Raw genomic sequence first — 18,788 nt, forward strand, 5'->3', positions numbered from 1 at the left:
TGATATGGTTCCCAATCCAATATGTTCGACACTGTGTTGGAAGGAATCATCTCCGATTGGAAACTTGCACTGAGCAGTGTCCAACCCTTTTCCCTGGTTTCCTGCTTCCTGCTGAGTCAGTAAGTGACTCAATGGGCCTTTTCTCTCTCCTGGTCTACGATACATTTCCAAAAGACTGTAAGGTATAGGAGTAGAATTAGGCCATTTGGCCCATCAAGTCTGCTCTACCTTTTGAGCATGGTATGGCTCTCGACTCCATTGAATATTGCTAAGATTGTAGATTACTCAGAGATAGGTGGATGGGCAGGTCGTGTTGAGGAAGCAGGGAGGCTGCAGAAGGACCTGGACTGGCTAGCTAAGTGAAAAAAGAAATGGCAGATGGAAAACAATGTAGGGGAGTGGGAGGTTATGCACGGTGCTAGGAAGGGTCGAGGTGCAGACTAATACTAAATGGGGAAAGGCTTCGGAAATCTGAAGGCTCAGTTGGCAGTTTTGAAGGCAATTGCAATGTTAGCATTTGATTCTAGACAGCTACAATATAGAAGTATCTCTGAGGCTGCATAAGGCTCTGGTCAGACCGTATTTGGATTTTGTCAGCAATTTGGGGCCCTGTATCTCCGGAATGATGTGCTGGCGTGGGAGGGGATCCAGAGGAGGTTGACAAGAATGGTCCCGGGGATGAAGGGTCTGTCATACGAGGAGAGGTTGAGGACTCTGGGTCTGTACTCAATGGAGTTTGGGAGGATGAGGGCGAAACCTACAGAATACCGAGTGGTCTGGATCGAGGGGGCATGGAGAAGATGTTTCCACCAGGAGGAGAGAGTAGGGCCCGAGGAAACAGCCTGAGAGTGAAGGGGCAACCCTTCAGAACTGTGATGAGAAGGAATTTCCTCAGCCAGAGGGTGGGGCGCCTGTGGGACTGATTGTCACAGAGGGCTGTGAAGGCCAACTCATGGAGTGCAGTTAAGACAGATATGGATAGCTTCTTTGTTAGTTCAGGGAGCAACGGTTACAGGGAGAAGGCAGGAGAATCCAGTTGAGAAACCTCTCTGAAATGAGGGGGAAATTCTTCATTCAGAGGGTGGTGAGTGTATGGGGCTTAATGCTGTGGAAGGCCGTGGAGACCAAGCCATTGAGTGTATTTAAGACAGAGATAGATTGGTTCTTGGTTAGTTAGGCGAGCAAGGGTTGCAGCGGGGAGGGCAGGAGAATGAGGTTGAGAAACATATCAACCAAGATTGAATGGCGGAGCAGACTCGATGGGCCGAATGGCTTAATTCTGCTTCTTTATCTTATAGTCTTACTCTCTAATTGACGGCAGCGATTTGAGAAGGAAGCCTAATGCGACATTCTCAACGGCACTTCGGCAAAGGCACTAAACACGAGGAGGTGTTCCGTGTGGAGGTTTCTGTTCCACTTGGAGGAGATGTGTCGCTGAATTGCGGAACTGTTTTCAGAGTCGGAATTCATTATAACCTGCAATGCTTAGTCAGAACAATCAGGTTCAATGACAGAGTTAATCTCCACAATTAGTGACACAAGTTCTGAGTCTTTGGAACGTTCTGTCACAGAGAGCTGTGGGGGCAGAGCGCTTGTGTATGTTCAAGGCTGCGATAGCTAGATTCTTGATCAATAGGAGGAATCTCAAGGGCTGTGGGGAAGGCAAGTGGATGTGGGGAATACCTGATCAGCCATAATCTGATTGAACGGAGTATCAGACTGGGGGGACCGAATGGCCGACTCTGTTCCTATCTCTTACGGACTTATGGTCTAAATGCATCAAAGATTACAGAGGAACAGCTGAGTGAGAGAATCTGGAATATCTGGAATATAATGACTGAGCAGCCACTCGTGCTGGACTAAAGTAATAGGTGATCCAAAGCTGAGACTGGTAATCCAGAGACCCAGGTCATGTTCTCAGGACCTGGCTTCCAATCCTGCCATGGAAGATGGTGGACTTTGCAATCTGGGATTAAGCATCTCTTATGCCCGTGAAAAACATTTGCTGCTTGTTGGACAAACCCATCTGTTCAGTCATGTCCTTCAGGGACGGAAACTGCAATCCTTCCCTCGTCTGGTCGACACGTGACTCCAGACCCATGGCAATCTGCTTGGCACTTAACTGCCCCCTGGGTAATCGGAGATGGGCAATAAATACCAGACTAGCCAGTGACACCTTCATCCTTTATCATTTATGATCCTGCCATGTTTGCTCTAATCTCTCTGAGCTCTGTTGGTGGTGTTTCTCTCTTGGAAAGACACTTCCATTCTCACAGTATCTCCACTTGGATACTAAGTGATCCCCTTTCGCTTGTTCCCATCCCCCTGTTTTCGAAATGTCTCTGTCCCTCTTCAGTCCAGGGACCTGTGGTTAAGCAGGCTCTTTATCATCACCCATATTCCCGTCAATTCCTGATGGAAACGCAAGAAGGGGCCCTGGTCCCTCCCCAGCGTCGGTATTTACCCTTGGAATATCTCGGACATATTTAGCTCCATTGACTGCAGCTCCTGCTAAGTGTGATGGTATCACTGTAATGCGACTGCACTAGAAATGCATTACCCCGGGGTAATGTTCTGGGGACACAGGTCCGAATTCCACCAGTGCAGATGGGCAACATTTGAACTCAATAAATACCTGGAACTGTTTTTTTTTCAAAACAAGTACCCAGTCCAAAAGTGACCATGAAATTAATGTTAATTCTTGCAAAACAAAAATCCCACCTGTTTCAGTAATGTCCGTCAGGGAAGACAATTGCCTCCGTTATCTGTTCTGGCCTGTACGTGACTCAACGACAAAGCAGTTGACTCTTAACCTGCCCTCTGGGATACCAGGGATGGGGAATCAATGCTGGCCCAGCCTGCGAAGACTGCATCCCATGAAAGAATTTAAACAAATTCCCCTCCCCTCCTGTTCTACAACCGATTCTGAAACCCTCAGTTGGAGCCAGAATCATCTCCATCTGGCTGTGTTGATTTCAGAGCTCAAACTGCCTTTAACTCCTTCCTTTCCAGCCATGAGCTGTTCAGGTGAAACAGCAGTGAACTTGAGCTTTTCTCACTGAGTGACTGTATTGGTTCGTGTGGGGCCTCTCCTGAACATTGACTGGGGAGAATATGCGAATCGGGTGGTGGCTTGGCTGAGCTGCTCTGTGCGGTCTGTACATGTGACCCTCAGCTTCCAACCACTGGTCACTACAACGCTGTATTCAACCCCCTCTCTCAGCTCTCTGTCCTCGCTCTGCTCCATGCTCCCTGGTTTCTCCATCCTGAATAAAGCCCTGTATTTTCCAATTCAGCACTTTGGTGACTTTCAGAGGCACTATGTGATCTTGCTAGTGTTATGACATGCCGGTGAACCCCAGTGTTAATTAAACTAAAACCCCAGAAAAGCTCACCTCACCTTGTAATCTGTTGTAATGTGAGTGACGAAGAGCTCCCACATTCGACTATTTAAATCATATTGTTCTTAAGCCTAAAAGTGAACTTTAATGACAACTATCCACAACTCTAACCCTCCCTTTCTCTTAAATCCTTATTACCTGCCTCCAACTCTGACAATATAGTGTTCCAATAAAACACTTGTTAAAATGGCATCAACTTAGGGTGGCATGGTGGCTCAGTGGTTAGCACTGCTGCCTTATAGCACCGGGTTCGATTCCAGCCTTGGGCGACTGTCTGTGTGGAGTTGCACATTCTCCCTGTGGGTGTGCTCTGGCTTCCTCCCACAGGTCAGGTGAATTGGCCATAGTGTTAGGTGCATCAGTCTGGGTGGGTTGGTGTGGACTTGTTGGGCTGAAGGGCCTGTCTCCATGCTGTAGGGAATCGAATTTAATCTCAAAACCACACGTCAACTTCAGAGTTTTTCCTTTTCGGGGTGAATATCTCCCTGGGTCATCTTCTTTCTTTTTATTGTGAATGCATTACATATGAAAAGCTACCTTTAATAGAGAGCGTTTCAATGTCTTGGTTCTTTCTCGAGGGCAGTTGCTGTCTCTGATTTTCACACCGTCTACTTTTTTAATACCCTAAACAACGGATCGTCTCATTGGTTTGATGTTGGTAAAACAATAAATACAAATTCGATTGGATTTTAGTATGCTGAGGCCTAAGTTAAAATGATTGGTTAAATTTGAATTGTTGTGAAAACAGCAGCCAACTCAGGTATCCATTTCACTGTTGTATATTTTCAATTTCTGAGTATAATCTGAGACTGCTCTTTAAGCTCTCAGTTCTGAATAACATTCACTCACTGCTAAAGGTACAGTACATACCTTCAAACACGTAACACTCAAAATTAAATTATAACCATTGTTCCCGTTTCATTGATACGCTTTGTGGGTAATGGAGGGTGGGGACTCAGAAAGGAGGTGATGGGGGTCCCTTAATTGGAGGGTGGGTGTCCTCTATTGATATAAAGATGACAGGGTGGTCACACCCAATTTCCTATCACATCTCCTGCGCGGCAGAGCATCCACCTTTTCTCTGCACATCCCTCACTCACTCACTCTCAGTTACTCTGCATTAAATATCTTCAGCCCCCATGAAGATTATTTCTAACCCAGGAAGAGTCCCCTTATCCTTAAGTAAGTTGGAACTGATCAAGAGGGGATCCCAGTCAAAGACGAGGATCTGATACAGAGGACGGCATGGGGCCAGGTCAGGGTCTGGTCCTGGGACGTTTCTAATCCTGGGAATTGCCAACCCTGGGGGAGCAATCGGCTCTGGATTTCATTGAAAGCCCAAGAGAGGGCCGAGGTCTGCTGAAAATTGACCAGAATACTTGGGAGCACCTGCTGGAAGATACCATGGCTTTAAGGGGTATATTTTTTTCCTGGTTTTGATTATTAAGAGAGTGATTCTGAGCGGTGTGCTCAAGGCCAACAAAGTAAAGAGTTCGTGAGGCCTTGGGTTTGTTTTCAAGTTGGAACAATAGAAGCATCCTGAATGGGTGGGATCAAGCTCCCCCAGAACCAGGAGCTTTATTTCAGCTTTCAGTCACTGTTGAAGCTGTGAAAGGTGCTGCATCCTGTCTCTCTCTTTCTCTCTCTGTCTTTATAACAGCTAAAAGCTTCGGATCTCTTCCAGTTGCTAGAAATGTGTGTGAGACAATCTATTTCACTGACTTTGCCTTTGGCAAGGATCTGTTTTAATATGTCCAGACATTGCCTAAGTTGGACGAGAGGCCTGTAGAAGCCCTTTTCATTTCCTTTGAGAAAGTGGCTAAACAAATGAAATGCCCGCTCACCATGTTGGTCCGAACACAGTCGGTAGATAGAGCTAGTGAGGGATTCGCATCGCTGTCAGCGGAGCTATCTCGGGAGGCTGACTAGGTGAAAACAGATATCTGAAGTGGATATGAACTAATGCCACAAGCTGACAGGCAACGTTTGATTTCATTTGTTTTAATTTGACTTATTATTGGCACATGTGCCGAAGTACAGTGAAAAGTTGTGTCTTGCATTCAGTACAGGGAGATCATAACATACAAAGGTCATCGAGTGATTAAACAGACTTGGCAATACAAGGAGCTGCACGAAAAGCAAGGTCAACATTAGATTTGAGAGGTCCATTCCAAAGTCTAATAACAGCGGGGAAGACATTGCTCTTGAATGGGTTGGTCCATGTGTTTTGTATCTTCTGCCTGATGGACGAGGGTGGGAGGGGTCTATGATGATGCCAGCTGTCTTTCTGAGGCAGCGGGAAGTGCAGATGGAGTCAGTGGATGGAAGGTTGGCTTGTGTGATGGACCGGGCTGTGTTCACAACCCTCTGTAGTTTCTTCCAGTCCTGGCCAGAGCGGTTACCCTACCAAACCATGACACACCCGGACAGAATGCTTTCAATGGGACATCTGTAAAAGTTCGCGAGGAGCCATATGGATATGCCGCATTCCCTTAGCCTCCTGAGGAAGAAGAGGCGTCGTTGTGCCTTCTTGAGGGTTGCTTCAACGTGAGAGGGCCAGGGCAGATCGTTGGTGAGCGTCACTCCGAGAAGCCAGATGCTCTCGGCCCTCTCCACAGCTCCATCGATGAAAATTGGGGGGGTGGGGGTGCTGTCCTCCTTACTTCCTGAAGTTGATGATCAGCTCTGCAGTTTATCTGACACTGAGGGAGAGATTGTCATCTTTGCACCATTCTACCACACACTTTATCTCTTCCCTGTATTCTGTTTCATCATTGTTTGATATCCGGCCTGCAACTGTGATGTCGTTAGCGAACCGCAGATGGAATTGGGGTGAAATTTGGCCACCCAGCCATGAGTGTACAGGACAATTACCGTAAAGGAGGTGCTGGTGTCCATCTTCACTGAAAGTGGTCTGGGTCAGGAAGTTGATGGTCCAGCTTTTGGAATCGATGGAGGAAATCTGATTAAATGTGCACAGAGTTTGAAAGGATCAAAAATAGTTTCGACAGACTGAGGGAGTGCTGCACTGTCAGAGGGTCAAGCATATGTCGCTCTAAGAGAGACAAATTCTTTGGAAGAGTTCAAAAATTCGCTTCCTGAGGGAGGGAAAACTCATGCAAAAGAGCAGAGAGTTAAAACTGGCAGGAATAACAGCTGAAACGACTGATCATTATGAATTGGCTGGGTGAAATCAAAGTTTGGCTTCTAACGTCAATTTCAAAAAGTTCAGGGCAGATGTTGAGGAAAAGAGAAATCCTCAGGTGGTAACAGAAATGAAAATCCCACTGAAGATCCAAAAGGCAGTTTACCACAGGGTAAAAAATGGAAACCCATGAGGGGGAAAGAGAATTTAAAAAGCTCAGGAGTTTTCACGGTAATACGGTAGGCCGCATGACGCCACAGTGTTGGTGGGTTAGAAAAAGCACCAGGAGGATGGACGTGGGAAAACAGGATAAGCCAGTGGGTTTGGTTGAAGAGGTAAAGGAAAACAGAGTGGGAGATATAAGACTTCAAACGCAGGTCAAACCTGGTCACGGGGTGGTTCAGAAGAAGGTGCCAGATCTCTTTAAAGACTTTACTTGCGAGGGGAAGGTTTACTCACGTGTGCCAGGAGGAGCAGGTAAAGCAATGAATATTTTCAGAGATCCAGGAGCAAATCAGTCTTTGTTGATGAGAGATGAAGACACATGTAATTCAGAAGGAATGTTGCCAGGCGATGTGAAAACGTGTGGAATTCATGGCGAGTAAAGCAGCGATCCATGAAATAACGTAACGATAGAACAGGAACCCAGATGGGAGTGATGCCTACTGTGGTTGAAAAGCCAGTGGAAAATCAGACAAGGTTACAGGAGGTATATCCCAGGAGATTTCCTGACTGTGCCGTTAGCAGGACGCAAAGTCACAGGTTGGAGAATGAGACGGAATCAAGAATTAACGATGCGGAAGTTGACATTCAATTATCAGAGACTACATTCGATCAGGTGATTGAAACAAAACAAGGTCAAGTTGGGGGCAAAATGGATACAATTAGTCCCAAGAAATGAGCTGAATTACAACAGAAAGATGCAAGCGTAAAGCAGGTCTATCAAAAAGCAGGGACTGTCAGAGGGTCAGGACTGAGGGAGGGCCGCACTGTCGGAGGGTCAGTACTGAGGGAGTGCTGCACTATCGGAGGGTCAGTACTGAGAGAGTGCTGCACTGTCAGAGGGTCAGTACTGAGGGAGTGCCGCACTGTCAGAGGGTCAGTACTGAGGGAGTGCTGCACTGTCAGAGGGTCAGTACTGAGGGAGTGCTGCCCTGTCAGACAGTCAGTGCTGAGGGAGTGCCCCACTGTCAGAGGGTCAGTACAGAGGGAGTGCTGCACTGTCAGAGTGTCAGTACTGAGGGAGTGCTGCACTGTCAGAGGGTCAGTACTGAGGGAGTGCCGCACTGTCAGAGGGTCAGTACTGAGGGAGTGCCGCACTGTCAGAGGGTCAGTACTGAGGGAGTGCTGCACTGTCACAGGGTCAGTACAGAGGGAGTGCTGCACTGTCAGAGTGTCAGTACTGAGGGAGTGCTGCACTGTCGGAGGGTCAGTACTGAGGGAGTGCTGCCCTGTCAGACAGTCAGTACTGAGGGAGTGCTGCACTGTCACAGGGTCAGTACAGAGGGAGTGCTGCACTGTCAGAGTGTCAGTACTGAGGGAGTGCTGCACTGTCAGAGGGTCAGTACTGAGGGAGTGCCGCACTGTCAGAGGGTCAGTACTGAGGGAGTGCTGCACTGTCAGAGGGTCAGTACTGAGGGAGTGCTGCACTGTCAGAGGGTCAGTACTGAGGGAGTGCCGCACTGTCAGAGGGTCAGTACTGAGGGAGTGCTGCACTGTCACAGGGTCAGTACAGAGGGAGTGCTGCACTGTCAGAGTGTCAGTACTGAGGGAGTGCTGCACTGTCGGAGGGTCAGCACTGAGGGAGTGCCGCACTGTCAGAGGGTCAGTACTGAGGGAGTGCCGCACTTTCAGAGGGTCAGTACTGAGGGAGTGCCGCACTGTCAGAGGGTCATTACTGAGGGAGTGCTACACTGTCAGAGGGTCAGTACTGAGGGAGTGCCGCACTTTCAGAGGGTCAGTACTGAGGGAGTGCCGCACTGTCAGAGGGTCAGTACTGAGGGAGTGCTGCACTGTCAGAGGGTCATGACTGAGGGAGTACTGCACTCTCAGAGGGTCAGTACTGAGGGAGTGCTGCACTGTCTGAGGGTCTGTGCAAAGGGAGAGCTGCACTGCCAGAGGGTCAGTACAGAGGGAGTGCCGCACTGCCAGAGGGTCAGTACAGAGGGAGTGCCGCACTGTCAGAGGGTCAGTACTGAGGGAGTGCTGTACTGTCAGAGAGTCATGACTGAGGGAGTACTGCACTCTCAGAGGGTCAGTGCTGGGGGAGTGCCGCACTGTCAGAGGGTCAGTACTGAGGGTGTGCCGCACTGTCAGTGGATCAGTGCTGGGGAAGTGCCACACTGTCGGAGGGTCAGTACTGAGGGAGTGCTGCACTGCTAGAGGGTCAGTACAGAGGGAATGCCACACTGTCAGAGGGTCAGTACTGAGGGAGTGCCGCACTGTCAGAGGGTCAGTACTGAGGGAGTGCTGCACTGTGAGAGAGTCAGGACTGAGGGAGTGCTGCACTGTTGGAGGGTCAGTACTGAGGGAGTGCCGCACTGTCGGAGGGTCAGTACTGAGGGAGAGCCGCACTGTCGGAGGGTCAGTACAGAGGGAGTGCCGCACTGTCGGAGGGTCAGTACTGAGGGAGTGCTGCACTGCCAGAGGGTCAGTACAGAGGGAATGCCACACTGTCAGAGGGTCAGTACTGAGGGAGTGCCGCACTGTCAGAGGGTCAGTACTGAGGGAGTGCTGCACTGTGAGAGAGTCAGGACTGAGGGAGTGCTGCACAGTCAGAGGGTCAGTACGGAGGGAGTGCCGCACTTTCGGAGGGTTAGTACTGAGGAAGTGCAGCACTGTCGGTGGGTCAGTACTGAGTGAGTGCTGCACTGTCTGAGGGTCAGTCCTGAGGCAGTGCTGCACTGTCGGAGGGTCAGTACTGAGGGAGTGCTTCACCGTCTAAGGGTCAGTACTGAGGGAGTGCCGCACTGTCGGAGGGTCAGTACTGAGGGAGTGCCGCACTGTCGGAGGGTCAGTACTGAGGGAGTGCTGCACTGTCTAAGGGTCAGTACTGCGGGAGTGCCGCACTGTCGGACGGTCAGTGCTGGGGGAGTGTCGCACTGTCGGAGGGTCAGTACTGAGGGGGAGCCGCACTGTCAGAGGATCAGTGCTGGGGGAGTGCCGCACTGTCAGAGGATCAGTGCTGGGGGAGTGCCGCACTGTTGGAGGGTCAGTACTGAGGGAGTGCCGCAATGTCGGAGGGTCAGTACTGAGGGAGTGCCGCACTGTCGGAGGGTCAGTACTGAGCGAGTGCCGCACTGTCAGAGGGTCAGTACTGAGGGAGTGCCGCACTGTTGGAGGGTCAGTGCTGGAGGAATGCCGCACTTTCAGAGGTTCAGTACTGAGGGAGTGCCGCACTGTCAGAGGGTCATTACTGAGGGAGTGCCGGACCTTCAGAGGGTCAGTACTGAGGGAGTGCTGCACTGTCAGAGTGTCAGTACTGAGGGAGTGCTGCACTGTCAGAGTGTCAGTACTGAGGGAGTGCTGCACTGTCAGAGAGTCATGACTGAGGGAGTACTGCACTCTCAGAGGGTCAGTACTGAGGGAGTGCTGCACTGTCTGAGGGTCAGTACTGAGGGAGTGCCGCACTGTCAGAGGGTCAGTACTGAGGGAGTGCTGTACTGTCAGAGGGTCATGAATGTTGCAGTACTGCACTCTCAGAGGGTCAGTACTGAGGGAGTGCTGCACTGTCTGAGGGTCAGTACTGAGGGTGTGCCACACTGTCAGTAGATCAGTGCTGGGGGAGTGCCACATTGTCGGAGGGTCAGTGCTGGGGGAGTGCCGCACTGTCAAGGGGTCAGTACTGAGGGTGTGCCGCACTGTCAGTGGATCAGTGCTGGGGGAGTGCCACACTGTCGGAGGGTCAGTGCTGGGGGAGTGCCGCACTGTCGGAGGGTCAGTACTGAGGGAGTGCCGCACTGTCGGAGGGTCAGTACTGAGGGAGTGCCACACTGTCAGAGGGTCAGTACTGAGGGAGTGCCGCACTGTCAGAGGGTCAGTACTGAGGGAGTGCTGCACTGTGAGAGAGTCAGGACTGAGGGAGTGCTGCACTGTCAGAGGGTCAGTACGGAGGGAGTGCCGCACTTTCGGAGGGTTAGTACTGAGGAAGTGCAGCACTGTCGGTGGGTCAGTACTGAGTGAGTGCTGCACTGTCTGAGGGTCAGTCCTGAGGCAGTGCTGCACTGTCGGAGGGTCAGTGCTGAGGGAGTGCTGCACAGTCGGAGGGTCACTACTGAGGGAGTGCTTCACCGTCTAAGGGTCAGTACTGAGGGAGTGCCGCACTGTCGGAGGGTCAGTACTGAGGGAGTGCCGCACTTTCGGAGGGTTAGTACTGAGGAAGTGCAGCACTGTCGGTGGGTCAGTACTGAGTGAGTGCTGCACTGTCTGAGGGTCAGTCCTGAGGCAGTGCTGCACTGTCGGAGGGTCAGTACTGAGGAAGTGCAGCACTGTCGGTGGGTCAGTACTGAGGGAGTGCCGCACTGTCGGAGGGTCAGTACTGAGGGAGTGCCGCACTGTCGGAGGGTCAGTACTGAGGGAGTGCTGCACTGTCTAAGGGTCAGTACTGAGGGGGTGTCGCACTGTCAGAGGATCAGTGCTGGGGGAGTGCCGCACTGTCAGAGGATCAGTGCTGGGGGAGTGCCGCACTGTTGGAGGGTCAGTACTGAGGGAGTGCCGCAATGTCGGAGGGTCAGTACTGAGGGAGTGCCGCACTGTCGGAGGGTCAGTACTGATCGAGTGCCGCACTGTCAGAGGGTCAGTACTGGGGGAGTGCCGCACTGTCAGAGGATCAGTGCTGGAGGAGTGCCGCACTGTTGGAGGGTCAGTACTGAGGGAGTGCCGCAATGTCGGAGGGTCAGTACTGAGGGAGTGCCGCACTGTCGGAGGGTCAGTACTGAGCGAGTGCCGCACTGTCGGAGGGTCAGTACTGAGGGAGTGCCGCACTGTTGGAGGGTCAGTGCTGGGGGAGTGCCGCACTGTCAGAGGGTCAGTACTGAGGGAGTGCCGCACTGTCTGAGGGTAAGTACTGAGGGAGTGCTGCACTGTCGGAGGGTCAGTGCTGGGGGAGTGCCGCACTGTTGGAGGGTTAGTACTGAGGGTGTGCCGCACTGTCGGAGGGTCAGTACTGAGGGAGTGCTGCACTGTCTAAGGGTCAGTACTGAGGGAGTGCCGCACTGTTGGAGGGTCAGTGCTGGGGGAGTGCCGCACTGTTGGAGGGTCAGTACTGAGGGAGTGCTGCACTGTCGGAGGGTCAGTACTGAGGGTGTGCCGCACTGTCAGTGGATTAGTGCTGGGGGAGTGCCACACTGTCGGAGGGTCTGTGCTGGGGGAGTGCCGCACTGTCGGAGGGTCAGTACTGAGGGAGTGCCGCACTGTCGGAGGGTCAGTACTGAGGGAGTGCCGCACTGTCGGAGGGTCAGTACTGAGGGAGTGCCGCACTGTCGGAGGGTCAGTACTGAGGGAGTGCCGCACTGTCGGAGGGTCAGTACTGAGGGAGTGCCGCACTGTCGGAGGGTCAGTACTGAGGGAGTGCCGCAGTGTCGGAGGGTCAGTACTGAGGGAGTGCCGCACTGTCGGAGGGTCAGTACTGAGGGAGTGCCGCACTGTCGGAGGGTCAGTACTGAGGGAGTGCTGCACCGTCTAAGGGTCAGTCCTGAGGCAGTGCTGCACTGTCGGAGGGTCAGTGCTGAGGGAGTGCTGCACTGTCGGAGGGTCAGTACTGAGGGAGTGCTGCACCGTCTAAGGGTCAGTACTGGGGGAGTGCCGCACTGTCGGAGGGTCAGTACTGAGGGAGTGCTGCACTGTCTAAGGGTCAGTACTGAGGGAGTGCTGCACTGTCGGACGGTCAGTGCTGAGGGAGTGCCGCACTGTCGGAGGGTCAGGGCTGTGGGAGTGCCGCACTGTCAGAGGGTCAGTACTGAGGGAGTGCCGCACTGTCGGAGGGTCAGTACTGATGGAGTGCTGCACTGTCAGAGGGTCAGTACTGCGGGAGTGCTGCACTGTCGGAGGGTCAGTACTGAGGGATTGCTGCACCGTCTAAGGGTCAGTACTGAGGGAGTGCCGCACTGTCGGAGGGTCAGTACTGAGGGAGTGCTGCACTGTCTAAGGGTCAGTACTGAGGGAGTGCCGCACTGTCGGACGGTCAGTGCTGAGGGAGTGCCGCACTGTCGGAGGGTTAGTACTGAGGGATTGCTGCACTGTTGGAGGGTCAGTACTGAGGGAGTGCCGCACGGTCGGAGGGTCAGTACTGAGGGAGCGCCGCAATGTCGGAGGGTCAGTACTGAGGGAGTGCCGCACTGTCGGAGGGTCAGTACTGAGCGAGTGCCGCACTGTCGGAGGGTCAGTACTGAGGGAGTGCCGCACTGTCGGAGGGTCAGTGCTGGGGGATGGCCGCACTGTCAGAGGGTCAGCACTGAGGGAGTGCCGCACTGTCTGAGGGTCAGTACTGAGGAAGTGCCGCACTGTCTGAGGGTCAGTACTGAGGGAGTGCCGCACTGTTGGAGGGTCAGTGCTGGGGGACTGCCGCACTGTCAGAGGGTCAGTACTGAGGGAGTGCTGCACTGTCTGAGGGTAAGTACTGAGGGAGTGCTGCACTGTCGGAGTGTCAGTGCTGGGGGAGTGCCACACTGTTGGAGGGTCAGTACTGAGGGTGTGCCGCACTGTCGGAGGGTCAGTACTGAGGGAGTGCTGCACTGTCAGAGTGTCAGTACTGAGGGAGTGCTTCACTGTCAGTAGGTCAGTGCTGCACCGTCTAAGGGTCAGTACTGGGGGAGTGCCGCACTGTCGGAGGGTCAGTACTGAGGGAGTGCTGCACTGTCTAAGGGTCAGTACTGAGGGAGTGCTGCACTGTCGGACGGTCAGTGCTGAGGGAGTGCCGCACTGTCGGAGGGTCAGGGCTGTGGGAGTGCCGCACTGTCAGAGGGTCAGTACTGAGGGAGTGCCGCACTGTCGGAGGGTCAGTACTGATGGAGTGCTGCACTGTCAGAGGGTCAGTACTGCGGGAGTGCTGCACTGTCGGAGGGTCAGTACTGAGGGATTGCTGCACCGTCTAAGGGTCAGTACTGAGGGAGTGCCGCACTGTCGGAGGGTCAGTACTGAGGGAGTGCTGCACTGTCTAAGGGTCAGTACTGAGGGAGTGCCGCACTGTCGGACGGTCAGTGCTGAGGGAGTGCCGCACTGTCGGAGGGTTAGTACTGAGGGATTGCTGCACTGTTGGAGGGTCAGTACTGAGGGAGTGCCGCACGGTCGGAGGGTCAGTACTGAGGGAGCGCCGCAATGTCGGAGGGTCAGTACTGAGGGAGTGCCGCACTGTCGGAGGGTCAGTACTGAGCGAGTGCCGCACTGTCGGAGGGTCAGTACTGAGGGAGTGCCGCACTGTCGGAGGGTCAGTGCTGGGGGATGGCCGCACTGTCAGAGGGTCAGCACTGAGGGAGTGCCGCACTGTCTGAGGGTCAGTACTGAGGAAGTGCCGCACTGTCTGAGGGTCAGTACTGAGGGAGTGCCGCACTGTTGGAGGGTCAGTGCTGGGGGACTGCCGCACTGTCAGAGGGTCAGTACTGAGGGAGTGCTGCACTGTCTGAGGGTAAGTACTGAGGGAGTGCTGCACTGTCGGAGTGTCAGTGCTGGGGGAGTGCCACACTGTTGGAGGGTCAGTACTGAGGGTGTGCCGCACTGTCGGAGGGTCAGTACTGAGGGAGTGCTGCACTGTCTAAGGGTCAGTACTGAGGGAGTGCCGCACTGTCGGAGGGTCAGTGCTGGGGGAGTGCCGCACTGTTGGAGGGTCAGTACTGAGGGTGTGCCGCACTGTCAGTGGATCAGTGCTGGGGGAGTGCCACACTGTCGGAGGGTCAGGGCTGGGGGAGTGCCGCACTGTCGGAGGGTCAGTACTGAGGGAGTGCCGCACTGTCGGAGGGTCAGTACTGATGGAGTGCTGCACTGTCAGAGGGTCAGTACTGCGGGAGTGCTGCACTGTCGGAGGGTCAGTACTGAGGGAGTGCTGCACTCTCAGAGGGTCAGGACAGAGGGAGTGCTGCACTGTCAGAGGGTCAGTACTGAGGGAGTGCTTCACTGTCAGTAGGTCAGTACTGAGGGAGTGCTGCACTGTCAGAGGGTCAGTACTGAGGGAGTGCCGCACTGTCAGAGGGTCAGTACTGAGGGAGTGCCGCACTGTCGGAGACCCATTATTGAGGGCAGAGCAACACTTTGGAGCTGTTCTACGATGTCGTCTCTCACCGTGCATTAAATGTCTTGTCGACATTTTGAAGCCCAGTTCTTTCATATCTCGGGAATGAGGGACACTGTGACCCAATGACTGATCAGGGACAACCTATCATTCTCTCCCTGATGGAAGGTGCAAGACAGCCATTCAGCCCATCATGGCTCCTTGGGAGAGGAATACAGTTAGTCAGAGTTGACGGCACTTTGTCTGTTCCCAACCAGGAGCCAGATACTGATCCTCATGGGGCACCAAATCTAATCTAAAAAGGTTCAGTCTATTTCCAGCTCCAATCCTCATCATTAAAGTTACAGGAAATTCAAAGCTGAAGGTAGTAGGAAATGTAAGGAGGGAATTTTCCCTGTCTGAGACAGAAGGAAGGAGGGGGTGAGGCAATCTCTCACACACAGCAATCAGCACTATCCCCCACTCTCCAGGTTGGAGAACTGAACAAATGCTGTAAGACTGAGGGTGGAGCTCTGAGAGTGGGAGTGATTTCCCTGTCGAATGGCCTCCTCACTGAGGGGAGGAGCTGAAGGAGGAAGGAGACTGTATAAATGCAGAATTGGAGAAACGGAGGGAGAGGTAGCGAGAGAGTGGGACAGAGACAACAAGAATGGCATCAGTAAAACTGGGTGGTGCATCTGATGTTGCAGCCGTCACTTCTGAGATTCAGGATATTGTCGAGTCAGTAAGTAACCTTTCTCCATATCCACCTTACCCTGTAGAACAAACCAGACCAATCCACTCCACATTTCACCAGCCCGGGATACCGCTGAGGCTTTGATGAAACAGGGGTGCTCGTTTTCAAGATAATGCCGTGAGTTACAGATTTCACATGACATTCATGTAGGGCATGGTCCCGGAATGGAGTAAAGTTAGAATGAATTGGTGAAACCTTGGAACGATGTGATTGAGAGAAAAATGTTCCTCCTTCAAGACGTTGGCAACAGCTCAACTTACAACACTGCCTGTGGGTTGGTTTAGTCACACAGTCATAGAGATGTACAGCACGGAAACAGATCCTTCAGTCCATCCTGTCCATGCCGACCAGATATCCCAACCAAATCTCGTCCCACCTGCCAGCGTCGGGCCCATATCCCTCCAAACCCTTCCTATTCATATACCCATCCAAATGCCTCTTAAATGTTGCAGTTGTACCAGCCTCCACCACATCCTCTGGCAGCTCATTCCATACCCATACCACTCTCTGTGTGATAAAGTTGCCCCTTAGGATTCTTTTTTATCTTTTCCCTCTCACCCTAAACCTATGCCCTCTAGTTCTGGACTCCCCGACCCCAGGGAAAAGACTTTGCCTATTTATCCTTTCCATGCCCCTCATAATTTTAAAAACCTCTATAAGGTCACCCCTCAGTCTCCGACACTCCAGGGAAAACAGCCCCAGCCTGTTCAGCCTCTCCCTGTAGCTCAAATCCTCCAACCCTGGCAACACCCTTTTAAATTGTTATCACACAGAGAAGCAGGGAGTCAGTACTGACCCTGAGACAGTGCAGTGCTCCATTGGCACTAACGCTCTGACAGTGCAGCATTCCCTCAGTACTGACCCTCTGACAGTGCAGCACTCTCTCAGTACTGACCCTCTGACTGTGTAGCACTCTCTCAGTACTGACCCTCTGACTGTGTAGCACTCCGTCAGCACTGATACTCTGACAGTGCGGCACTCCCACAGTACTGACCCTCTGACAGTGCAGCACTCCCTCAGCACTGACCCTCTGACAGTGTGGCACTTCCTCAGTACTGACCCTCTGACAGTGTGGCACACACTGAGTACTGACCCTCTGACATTGCAACACTCCCTCAGCACTGACCCTCTGACAATGCAGCACTCCCTCAGTACTGACCCTCTTACACTGCGACAATCTCTCAGTACTGACCCTATGACCATGAGTGTGCCCTTCACTAATGCTGACATTTTCTGTTTTACTCCATTGTGTCTGTCCCCAGTTGAAGTCTGCAGTTGAGCAAAAGTTGAATCGATCTCTGAATGTTTATCGCGCAATCTCATATCGCTCACAAGTGGTTGCTGGAACAAATTACTTCATCAAGGTTTGTAAATACATACACCCTGTATTCCTCTGACAGTTTTACCCTCACAGAATCCATCCAAAAGCTCTGTCTACAAACCAGATAAATGACAAAGTGCTGTGACTATTCAGTCCCTGGAGCCTGCTGTGCGATTCACTCAGGATCTGATTGTGTCCAGAGTGCCTCTATGTACTGACCCACCAGGATGTTGTCCTTCCTGCTTATCGCTATTCCTGCTTTTGTGATCTGCTGTCACAGTCATTTCTCTCTCACCTCATCCTTACACATCGACCCTCGCACTCACATCTTCCAACTCTGTATCAGACAACCCCCTTCCTGCTGTGCTCCGTGATACCTTCTCTGCTGATATCCAATCTACTGACATCCTGACCACAATCTTCCCTCTCGTGTTCCTACTTCACATCTCAATCCAACCTGCACTTCACTGTTCGCTGCTTTAAAGTCTTATTGTTCCCTCCTTCAATGAATATTGAGATCACTTCATTGGGAAAACTCACTCTGTTCAGTGTTTGAAGTTTGCACTCTGTTTCATTCAGTTTCTCTGTTATTTCAATGAATCAATGTCTCACGTCACTGGGATACATTATTTGGGGTATATTTGATCACAGATTTCTGTAATGCTCCCCCCCCCCCCCGTAAATGATGAGAGAGATGGGTGGAAATCTATGAGCTCATGGGTAACTCGGGAGGGACGGGAGGGGGTCAGTACTGAGGGAGTCCCGCACTGTCAGAGGGTCAGTACTGAGGGAGTGCTGTACTGTCTCGGGGGGGGGTGTTCTCCGAGTTTCTGTGAGAAATCTCCTTCATCAACTTATTGCTGTCTTTTTATTTTGAAGGTCGCGGTTGGGGATCCTGATGAATGCATACACATGAGGGTGTATCAGCCACTGGTCCATACTGGTGAGAGTGTGTCACTGGTCAGTATCCAAACGGACAAGAGGCTGCTTGATGAGATTGAGTACTTCTAGGAGAGAGCCAGCGCATTGCCTGTGTCACCCTCCCCTCACGCTCAAATACCATTTATCAACAAACGCCTTGCTTTTTGCCTCCCTTTCCCTCCTGACCACTGGACTCTCCCTGCCTCACAGCTGTCCCTCCCCCAAATACACTGGAGTGCTTCAAGAAGGCAACTCTCTATAACCTTCTCCAGACCAATTAGTAACAGGGCAACAAATGTTAGCTCGGTGTTTATGACTAATGCTCCACGGGATTAATGATTCCCACGCAAAAACCCACTTCACCGTTCTCACAAAACATCTCCAGCTAGAAAAGCCTTAATGCCGTGCTCATGGGATCTTGCTGTGCACCCCCAGAGCAATCTAACTCGCTAAAGGACATCAGAAGATCTGACCAGCTCTCATGATAGGGCAGGCTGCCCTTGGAATCCCCTTACCGAGAGTGACTCGACACTTCAACTGTAACCACATCGCAAAGCATTCAATAAAAGCATTCTGAAGCATTTACTTGTGGCCAATGATTCTTTCAATTTTGGAAGTGAGATCAGATGGATTCGAGAATCAATTGCTGAGTGCCCTGATGGATACCAGCTTCTGTCTGAATGCAAGGAAGGTGGTGTCTGACAGATGATCATTTGTCAGTTGGATTTTGTAGTCGAGCTGAAATAGAGGTGTGGATTGCAGTTCTGTGAAAGGCTATTTTTTAATGGTCAGACAGTCATCTGGATCGGTGTACTAAAGGTATCATTTCCAACTAGTCCCATGACCTTCGACATGTCAGGTATCTATGGTGATAACTGATGTAGTAAAGGTGACAGTTTGATGACATACAGGGAAAAAGACCAAGACTCACAAACAGGTCGAATACAGTTCTGAACCACCGTGTTTTCAGAGTAGAAAGACTGGGTTAGCCCAGCGGAAGAGAAGTCTGCTCATGTGCAGGAAAACCCCAGCTCAGGAGAATC

The 18,788-nt window shown here is 52.1% G+C and overlaps 1 protein-coding gene across 1 annotated transcript; it reads left to right on the forward strand.

The window, feature by feature from the left end:
- The first annotated feature begins 15,394 nt into the window (after positions 1-15,394).
- On the forward strand, positions 15,395-18,330 carry LOC140468445 (cystatin-B-like). The gene is made up of 3 exons (XM_072564537.1): positions 15,395-15,491; positions 16,766-16,867; positions 17,704-18,330. The coding sequence occupies exons 1-3, from the start codon at positions 15,417-15,419 to the stop codon at positions 17,833-17,835; spliced, it is 309 nt and encodes a 102-aa protein (XP_072420638.1). The 5' UTR covers positions 15,395-15,416; the 3' UTR covers positions 17,836-18,330.
- Positions 18,331-18,788: the final 458 nt, after the last annotated feature.

This window comes from Chiloscyllium punctatum, chromosome 47 (genome assembly GCF_047496795.1).
Source record: "Chiloscyllium punctatum isolate Juve2018m chromosome 47, sChiPun1.3, whole genome shotgun sequence".
Classification (NCBI taxonomy): Eukaryota; Metazoa; Chordata; class Chondrichthyes; order Orectolobiformes; family Hemiscylliidae; genus Chiloscyllium; species Chiloscyllium punctatum.

Coding starts and splice junctions, on each gene's coding strand:
- LOC140468445 (XM_072564537.1), top strand. CDS start 15,417: ATGGCATCAGTAAAACTGGGTGGTGCATCTGATGTTGCAGCCGTCACT. Junction 15,492..16,765: donor TTCAGGATATTGTCGAGTCA/GTAAGTAACCTT, acceptor GTCTGTCCCCAG/TTGAAGTCTGCAGTTGAGCA. Junction 16,868..17,703: donor GAACAAATTACTTCATCAAG/GTTTGTAAATAC, acceptor TTTATTTTGAAG/GTCGCGGTTGGGGATCCTGA.